Source organism: Rana temporaria, chromosome 1, assembly GCF_905171775.1.
Source record: "Rana temporaria chromosome 1, aRanTem1.1, whole genome shotgun sequence".
NCBI classification, from domain to species: domain Eukaryota; kingdom Metazoa; phylum Chordata; class Amphibia; order Anura; family Ranidae; genus Rana; species Rana temporaria.
In genome coordinates, this window is record NC_053489.1 from 52,365,994 (window position 1) to 52,376,454 (window position 10,461).

The 10,461-nt window shown below is 39.9% G+C and overlaps 1 protein-coding gene across 1 annotated transcript; it reads left to right on the forward strand.

Annotated features, from left to right (window-relative positions):
- Positions 1-2,157: 2,157 nt before the first annotated feature.
- On the forward strand, positions 2,158-10,133 carry PMAIP1 (phorbol-12-myristate-13-acetate-induced protein 1). Its single transcript, XM_040337908.1, has 2 exons — positions 2,158-2,353; positions 9,142-10,133. Exons 1-2 carry the CDS (start codon positions 2,197-2,199, stop codon positions 9,252-9,254), a joined length of 270 nt encoding a protein of 89 aa, XP_040193842.1. The 5' UTR covers positions 2,158-2,196; the 3' UTR covers positions 9,255-10,133.
- Positions 10,134-10,461: the final 328 nt, after the last annotated feature.

Sequence of the window (10,461 nt, forward strand, 5' to 3'; positions counted from 1 at the left end):
TACTATAGCAAAAAGTACAAAATATTGTGGTTTTTTTTTTCAAAATTGTCGCTCTTTTTTTGTTTATAGTGCAAAAAAATATAATTTTGCTTGGGTACAACATCGCACGACCGTGCAATTGTCAGTTAAAGGGGTTGTAAACATTTTACAACCACTTTATGCTACAGATAAGCCTATATTAAGGTCTACTTGAAGCTACCCAGGATATCTCCTAAACCCCTGTCCCCTGCATGTGCCGTTGCTTCAGTCCGTGTGCCTTTACCTGTGCATGTGCGGGAGTGATGTCATCACGGCTCCGGAGCCGTGATACCCGGAAGTAAGAGCCGGGAGAGATGTCAGTGGCCGGGGGAGGTGTGAGGACCACTACGGAAGCTTCGATTTGAGGTAATTAATACATAATGAGCTAGTATGCTATGCTAGCTCATTATGCATTTGTCTTGCAGGTTTTTTTTTTTTCAGGGTTTACAACTACTTTAACCACTTGCCGCCCGCCAATGACAAATTGACGGCGGCAAAGTGGTTGTAGAATCCTGACTGGATGTCATATGACGTCCTTAGGATTCTGAGCCGCTGCGCGCCCCCGAGGGCGCGCATCGCGCCGATCGTTTTTGCAGGGTGTCAGTCTGACACCCCGCAACACCGATCAAGGTAAAGAGTCTCTCACGGAGACTCTTTACCACGTGATCAGCCGTGTCCAATCACGGCTGATCACGATGTAAACAGGAAAAGCCGGTAATCGGCTTTTCCTCACTCGCGTCTGTCAGACGCGAGTAGAGGAGAGCCGATCGGCTGCTCCTGTGACAGGGGGGGGTTTGTGCTGATCGATTATCAGCACAGCCCCCCCCCCCCCCCCGAGGATGCCCACTGGACCACCAGGGATGCCCACTGGACCACCAGGAATTAAAAAAATTAAAATAAAGGTATGCCACCCTAGACCACCAGGGATGAGGACACAAAATATGGATGCCAATCAGTGCCGCAATGGATGCCAATCAGTGCCCACAATGGGCATCACTGATTGGCAGGCATTGTTTGGTACTGATTGGCATCCATTAGTAAAACACATACAATAGTGCCCATCTATGCCCATCCGTGCCACCTATCAGTGCCCATCCGTGCCGCCTATCAGTGCCCATCCGTGCCGCCTATCTGTGCCCATCCGTACCGCCTATCCATGCCCAGCCGTGCCGCCTATCTGTGCCCATCTGTGCCACCTATCCGTGCCACCTATCCAAGCCCATCCATGCCGCCTATCCGTGCCGCTTATCAGTGCCGCATATTAGTGCCCATCAATGCCACCACATCAGTGCCACCTCATCGGTGCCCGTCAGTGCAGTACCATCAGTGCCCATCAGTGAAGGAGAAAACTTACTTATTTACAATGTTTTATATTAGAAACCAAAAAAAAAATTTTTTTTCTAAATGTTCGGTTATTTTTTATTTTTTTTTGCATAAAATAAAAATCCCAGAGGTGATCAAATACCACCAAAAGAAAGCTCTATTGTGGGTACAAAATGCTGAAAGCTAAAAATTGGTCTGGGCGGGAAGGTGTATAAGTGCCCTGTATGGAAGTGGTTAAAGCGACGCAGTGCCGTATCGCAAAAAAAATCCCCCAAAAACAGTCCCCAAAACATGAAGAAGGTATTCAAATCTCCTGGGGCTGAAGCGGTTAAAAAAAGAAACAAAATTGTATAATCAGTCATCAACTTATAATCTTTTTTTTATTTTTTTATTATTATTATTTTAACAAACAGCCCAATGCAGTTTACAGACCGCTTTTATGGCGATATATAAAAAAAACGGAAAAAAAAACGATATTTGAGTTGATTGCCTATTTAGGGAAAAAAAATGCAGTAGCAGATTGGAATGCAAATGGGAGTTTCCTTTTAAAGGCCAAACCAAATGAAGAAAAAAAAAAAACGTGCAAACACGCAAGTTGACATAATTGTTTCAAGTACAGTAAAAAGATGAAAACAGAAAGTAAAAAGCGTCTTCCTGTGTTTTTGGCCACGCTGGAAGGTGTTACAGAGCGGTGATAGGCGTGAAGTTCTGTCACAGCACTTCCTCAATCACTTTTCAGGCAGCCTACTAGCATGTGACTGGGAAATACCCTAGGAGGGAGGGAAGGAGGAGGGAGGGAGGGAGCAGCACTCATATCATCTCCACCTCCGTCAGGACTATAGTAGACTGTCTTATATGCGAAGGAGAGAGGTTGTCTGTTCTGTGGCTCTTGTCACTAGTGTCCTACTACTGCCTTTTATCTGTGGTGTCTTCTGTTCTGCAAACATAGCCGGATCTCAGAGACCCACCATGAAGCCTGGAAGGCCTTCCTGGAAGAAGCTTCAACCTGCAGGTATGATTGAGCTTGAAAAATATTAACAGAGGACTGCTGAGCTGGTTCCACAAATCCTATAGTATAGGAACCGATTGATTTGTGATGATTTATATAACGCCATTATCTCCCTGTACAAAAAAAACTGATAAAACAGGAGCATATAGTAAAAGTTATTATGGCATGATAGAATAGAAAAGCCCTCCTGTACAAGACTAGCATCTAGATCAACTGTTCTCAACCTTTTTAACAAGGTGGGTTCTTTTAAATGCTTTTCTGGTCTCACGAATCCCCTGCTAAAAATTACTATATCTACGGAACATGCAGACTGGTTAGTAGGAAGAATGGTCCTTACTGGTGGTCAGTGGGAAGAATGGTCCTTACTGGTGGTCAGTGGGAAGAATGCTCCTTAGTGGTGGTCAGTGGGAAGAATGTTCCTTACTGGTGGTCAGTGGGAAGAATGCTCCTTAGTGGTGGTCAGTGGGAAGAATGTTCCTTACTGGTGGTCAGTGGGAAGAATGTTCCTTACATTGGTGGTCAGGGGGAAGAATGCCCCTTACTGGTGGTCAGTGGGAAGAATGTTCCTTACATTGGTGGTCAGGGGGAAGAATGCCCCTTACTGGTGGTCAGTGGGAAGAATGGTCCTTACATTGGTGGTCAGTGGGAAGAATGCCCCTTACTGGTGGTCAGTGGGAAGAATGGTCCTTACGTTGGTGGTCAGTGGGAAGAATGCCCCTTACTGGTGGTCAGTGGGATGGTCCTTACTTTGGTGGTCAGTGGGAAGAATGCCCCTTAATGGTGGTCAGTGGGATGGTCCTTACTTTGGTGGTCAGTGGGAAGAATGCCCCTTACTGGTGGTCAGTGGGATGGTCCTTACATTGGTGGTCAGTGGGAAGAATGCCCCTTACTGGTGGTCAGTGGGAAGAATGCTCCTTACATTGGTGATCAGTGGGAAGAATGCCCCTTACTGGTGGTCAGTGGGAGGAATGCCCCTTACTGGTGGTCAGTGTGAAGAATGCCCCTTACTGGTGGTCAGTGGGAAGAATGCTCCTTACATTGGTGATCAGTGGGAAGAATGCCCCTTACTGGTGGTCAGTGGGAGGAATGCCCCTTACTGGTGGTCAGTGGGAGGAATGCCCCTTACTGGTGGTCAGTGGGAGGAATGGTCCTTACATTGGTGGTCATTGGGTAGAATCCTCCCTTAGGCCCCGTACACACGGCCGAGGAACTCAACGTGCCAAGCACGTCGAGTTCCTCGTCGAGTTCTGGGATGAAGCCGCCGAGGAGCTCGGCGGGCCGCCTTCTCCCATAGAACAACGAGAAAATAGAGAACATGTTCTCTATTTTCTCGTCGAGCTCCTCGGCGGCTCCATCGAGCCAAAACTGTACAGACGACAGAGTTTCTCGGCAGAATCCGGGTTTTGACCGAGTTTCTCGGTGAATTCTGCCGAGAAACTCTGTCGTGTGTACGGGGCCTGACAGATAGCTTAATAAAGATCATTGTTTGTCAGTTGTTAAATATCTGAGAGGCAGAAATTGCTCACTGCCCAAGGAACCTAACCTCTAGTAACCTCTGGAGGAATCATAGGGATCCATGGAACGTTGATTGATAAAGACTGCTCTACAGGATAGAACGGTCCTCAAAACATGAAGAAGGTATTCAATTTATTTGCATTTACTTGCTTTAATATACTTTGTACTTTAAACACACATTCTTATCAAAGAACTGAATCAGTGCTGCAGAATTTTTTTTATTTTTTATAATACATTTGCCTTTCAAAATAGATATGTTGACCCACAGCCAACACATAAGCCAGATTATTTATTTATTTAGTGTGTATATTTTTATGCAGTATATGTAATTTTATTGTAGTCTTATCATATGAGTATTGTGTAAAAGTAGACTCTTATGTGACCAGTATACATTTTACTACAGTATTCACAAGCTCATATAGTTTGATATTAGAATTAAAAAAATAAATAAAAATATTTTACTAGTCAATTAACTGTAGTGTTTACAAGCTCATATAGATTGGCATTAGAATAGAATTAAATTAAATAAAAAAAATAGCAAATTAAACATATATTTTACAAGTGTTCTTCAGCTGTTTTTAGGTCAACAGTTCTGAAACTGTGCTACTTTTAATGTGTAAGTAATATTTTAGCAATACAATTCTTATAACAATATGAAAAGATGATAATAATAATAATATACTAATAATACTATAATACTATCATGATACTAATACTATTACTAATAATAATAATAAAATATTAACAATACTATAATATTCTCTTGATACTACTACTACTACTAATATATTATTAATACCCTAATAATATTATAATTCTACCATATGTGTGTGCAGCCTATTGCATTAGGGTGTGCACCCCAAAGCTCAGACACACATGAACACCACCTGCTGTTACAGGGAGGAGGCTCTGATGGTAAGAGACAGAAGATTTGGAGCATATTACGTTACACCCTAAATACGGGTGTAATGGGTTCCTAAATTTGAACCTAGCCTTTATTATAATGGGGGCATTTACACTGGCCACTGGCACCCCCAACCACTCATCTGGTGCCACCCATGTATAATGCTAATGTACATGGAGTGATTAGGGTGTGCCTAGGCACACCTGGCACACCCTGTGCGCACGCCTATGAATACTACTATTGCTACTACTACTACTACTACTAATAAGCATAATAATTATTATTATTATACAGGATTTATATAGCACCAACAGTTTGCACAGCGCTTTACAACATGAGGGCAAACAGTACAGTTACAATACAATTTAATACAGGAGGGATCAGAAGGCCCTGCTTGTTAGAGTTTACAATCTATAATACAAATAATATATTAATCCTACTATAATAAAATCTTGATACTACTACTGCTATTGCTACTACTACTACTACTAATAATAATAAAATATTAACAATACTATAATAATCTCTTAATACTACTACTATATTAATAATACCCTAGTAATATTATAATACTGCTGCTACTACTACTACTGATAATAATAATAATATTATAATAAAATCTTGATACTACTACTGCTACAACTACTACTACTCAGGGGCGGACTGACCATTGGGGCTCTCGGGCCCCATGCCACTAGGGGGCCCCATCAGGGTTGCCAGGCTCAATAAAACCAGGGACAGTATGTAAAAATCTGTGTTTTCTTTACATCTGTCCCTGATATGTCAGAAACCGACATGCTTTTGATGTGAAAATCCCGAGATTTTAGCTGCCCCGCCTCCTGGCATGATGGCCATCTGTAAGCCTGGGGGCCCCATAATCTTCTATTGCCCGGGGGCCCCATGAGTTGTCAGTCTGCCCCTGCTACTACTAATAATAATAGTAATAATAATATATTTACAGTACTATAATAATATAGTTATAATAGTAATAATAACATAATAAGCCTTATATTTGATATACCCGGTAATTAGGTAAACAAAATTCACATTTGCATTAAGTAATCCATTCAGCATAGAGAGGAATAATAATAAAATTCAAAGTTAGTGATCAGACAGTTTCTTTATTAGATAAAGTAATGTTTTCAATGTAATAGGTGTTTGAGATTAGTTAGAATGTAAGAATAAGTTCCGTTTGGGTTCCACGGATCTGCCTGCACTTGTGACGGCTTTAGACTTTAGCAAACATGTATATTGTGATTGGAAAAAAATAGGTATGTTTATTCTACAGTTCCATCCAACCTTATCCAGCGGTGACGTCAATTAGTAGCTGAAGAGGACAAAGGTCTTGGCTTATCAGGCAGCTCCTACTGGGTGCTAAAATAGCTTCTTGTGTAGTTTTACTACATGTGAAATATATGGTTTGAGAGGCCACTTTAGCATGCCTTACGTGTTATAGTAAGTTGATAAATCAGATCAAAAATCTGTATTTTAGAGTTTCATCTATAGAGAAAAAATGTAAAAAATAATAATAAACTTAGGTCTGTTTCTACATTTTTTTTTTTTTTTTTGCTGTGGATTGTTTTCTTCCTTCTGACGTTTGGCTTTTCTCTCCATTGTCACACCATTTCCTGTGGATCTTCAAAGCTTTTAGGCTTTTAAGGCAAACAGCATAACAAGATGCAGGAAAGAGATTTAAAAATCTTTTGTTGTTAACTTGTCCTGAAGGTAATAAAGCATTAAAGGTAGACCCCAAGTTCAGTCGTATCTTTATTATGGTGGCTACAGAAATTTCCATATATTCATTCAATCGATCTTTCGATGTGACTAAACTGATCGAATCCTCTAGATTGATCTGGCAGAATTTTGTTAATCATGCTAATAAAACCAATCATAATAGAGATCAATCACATGACCATTTTTAAGCAATCCTTTACATTTATGACTGATCGATTGGATTTTTGACCAATATTTTCAGTCATTTCAAAATGTGGAACAATAGCGCGCTGTTTGATATTTTACGACAGGATTAGATGTTTGTTTGTGATCGCTTGTAGCTGGACCAATCAGGAACCACCATTGCTTCCCCAAATTAGGATTTGCTTTGTCACCCAAACTCACCGCAGTCATCGTTATGTAAAGTGAAGTAATTTTGCAGTAGGAGCTTTTAGGGAACTTATATAGACAGAGATATAGGCCCCAAAATTACTAACGTTTAAAGTTGCAGGGTCCAGGGGGTGGGGCTTGACAGGCCTAATGACTGACAGCTGGGGGGCTCTTTTAAAGTGCTACATCATTCAAACTCTAGACAATACTTATGCCAAAAAGTGACCTTAAAAGGGCACACGGTACTGGCAGTTTTTGTCACATTGAACTTGTTTAGCCCTCAAAATGGCAGCCTCCTAGGCGGGGGCTCTTTCTGCTATGGCATTGATGGTCCTCGAAGGAATAAATACCCTTAATACCCTTAAATACCCTGTGTAGCTGTGTCCATTAACCTGGACACATAAGCTAAGATTTGGTGTCTATTAAGTACAGAATTGTATATATCAGTGGGCTTATAGAAGTAATCCAAAGATCCAAAGTATTCATAATAATTGGATGTGTGTGTGTGGAAAATGTCTATGTGGATTGTAAAGCTAGCAACATATAGGTTCCTTTTACATGGACGTTCCATTAGTCCGTTTCTGACCTGTGATCACATGAATCAAAAACCAACTGCAAGGCATTCCTATAGGCTAGGATGTAAGCAGACCTGCATCCGCCCATATCCCCCCACATTCAGGTTCAAAAGATCGCGCTATATCAAGATACCGCTCAACTCAACTCATTGCCCCAAACAGAGTTTGCTTACAGGTCCACTTTTACAGACCGGAACCCATGTGGGCAGGTATAGGGGATGCAAGTCCACACACATCCAAACAGGATAGGGATTGCATGGATCCATCCTTCTTCAATTACAAGATCCTTTCAAGTTCGTTTGACAAAATGGAAAGTTCCCGCCCAAGTCCATTTTTACTGACCTGACCCCATGTAGGCAGTTGTAAGAGGACGCAAGTTGTTTTACAATCAGACAGGATGGGGATTGCATGGGTCCATTCTGCTTTCATTACAAGATCCATTCTGGTTCGTTTGACGAAATGGAAAGTTCACGTCCAGGTCCATTTTTACTGACCTGACCCCGTGTAGGCAGTTATAAGAGGACCCAAGTCCTTTTACAATCAGACAGGATGGGGATTGCATGGATTCATTCTTCATTACAAGACCGAGGATAAATCAGACATGGATTTTACAGATGTGAAATCCATCTCCAGTTCTGATCTGACTCTGTGGAGGATCAGTCTAGGATGCCCCGCTGAGACAGAACGGGTGGCATCTGTGTGAAAGGAGTCATAATAGCTTCTTTTATTCAATGTTTCTTAAGGAATTTATTTTCTTTCTTGTACATTCAGACTGCGATCATCTTAAAATTCTGATATTTCTATTTTTCAATTAATGGGAAATAACTTCCATATTTCAAAAATGCAATCGCATGGTTATATAACATTGACAGTTATAGGCAGGGTGATACTAGCACAACTGTATGTTGGTCAAACCTTAGTAATCTTAGAACTATTTTGGCTGAGCTGACGAACATCAAGTAGAGACACATCAGACTTGAATCTAGGTCAGCATCAAAATTATGATAAGTAGGTCAGGAAGACATCTTGTTGATCAAGTTTCAATGGGCGGTTTATTTATGCAGGCAACTGAGTCATCTCCCAATTATATTAGGAGGAATCCAAAAGGCTTAGGAGGAATGTAGCGTTAGTAGGTCATCTTGGCTCAGATCATCCATATTTTAAAATTTAAAACCATTGCTAAAGAAACAGACGCATTTCCTGTAACAAACAACAAAATTCTGAAGTTTAAAAAAAATATATATAAGGTAACCCTTGATTATTTGGTTATTATGACGTAATAAAGTTGAGGTGCTCTATTGCCCTATAGTAGATCACCCTTGGAGGAAGACACCAGAAAGGGTGTCTTCCCTTTGGAAGACATCTCCATGCATACTGGTTACAACTTTAACATTTTGGGTTCTTTCTGCTATGGCGTTGATGGTCCTCAATGGAATAAATCTCTCCAGTGAAACCAGTTTCTGACCCTTCCTCAACCTATCCAAGGGCAAAGAAAAGCCCTGGCTGAAGTTCTACTTTTAAATCTTTTTTTTTTTTAGATTTAAATTGATTTTAAATTAACATCACATTACCAAATTAACCAAAATGATCAACTTTTTTTTTTTCTTTTATAAATAAGCCCTAATGTGCTTTATATTAAACTCTAGCTTCCATGAAGTCAAATAACTAAATCTCTTCTTTTTTTTTTTCAACAGAGAAAGAAATTGTGGCCGAGGTGGCCAAGCAGTTGCGCTTGATGGGGGACAAATACAACATGAAGCAGAAAATCCTGAATGTTGTAACCAAGATTCTTTCACCAGGGACCTGATGAGCACTTATGAAGAAATAATAATTAAAGAAATTATAAAAAAAATACATATAAATCTTCGAGTGCCACGATGGCGTGGGGAAGAAAACACCGGGTTACAGCCGCAGTGGTTTCAATCTCGGAATCATTGTTCCATTGTGGGATACCGTACATGGAGAGGAAGAACTGGGTTTTATTTACAAGCCAAAGATGAGTTGTCAAGGCTCAACAATATTGGAGTGTTGACAGAATGACCATATAAGCAAGACCAAAAGTCACCTTTGTACATAAACACTACTCAAGGATGCCTAGCAACGTCAAGTCTGTTGACTCTACAGCGAAGTATCGGGCTGTTTTTACAACATGGAAAACCCTTCTGGACTTTAACCTGGAGATCACCGTTTTTATCTTTACCTTTTTTCCGGTTGTATCACATTTCAACCTTGGAAATGATTGTTTAAAACGTAAAATTAAGGACAATAGAAAAGTGAAAAAAACTTTTAGCACTTGCCAGAAAAAATAAAGTTTTAATCACTGTATATCTAATAATATTATAAAACATATTTATATATAAGATTAATTATTAATTTCTTTCCATATAGTATGGATGGATCATTTCTGTGTTTTTTTTTTTTACTTTGTTATTATTATTTAATTTTTTATAAATGTTAATATTCAAAACCTCTTCATTTCTTGTGGCATTTTGTTAAGCACTTAAATCAAAATCATACAGGAAAGGTGTAGAAATGGCATACTTGATTATGTGATGGGTTGGATTTTAGTACAAATATCATAAAGAAATGTTATACTAACTGGGTTTGGGTACTTTCTTTAGGTTCATAAATGCAGAAATATTTTACATTAGTAAAATAGATTACTAGTAAAAAATATATTATATTACGTAGTCCTGATTCTTTATGATAAAAGTGCATGAGAAAATCCCAAAACTTCACACGTTTTTCTAATTACATTTTTTTTAAAATATTTATTGGCGTATAACACTCACTTTTTTACCCTGAAAATAGAGGCTAAACTGTGCCTGCGTGTTATACGCAGGGGGCCGCGGAAACTGTTTTTTTTCCCCTGAAACTTCCCTCTTAAAGTTAGAGGGCCAGATTCGTAAAAGGCTTACGACGGCGCAACGCCATTTGCGCCGTCGTAAGTCCTAATCTGGCCCGGCGTATCTGTGCGACTGATTCTTAGAATCAGTTACGCATAGATACCCATT

What these genes read in the sequence shown, in the direction of transcription:
- PMAIP1 (XM_040337908.1), top strand. Translation starts at nt 2,197, where the DNA reads ATGCGAAGGAGAGAGGTTGTCTGTTCTGTGGCTCTTGTCACTAGTGTC. An exon ending in GAAGAAGCTTCAACCTGCAG is followed by an intron (nt 2,354 to 9,141) that starts GTATGATTGAGC and finishes TTTTTTCAACAG; the next exon opens with AGAAAGAAATTGTGGCCGAG.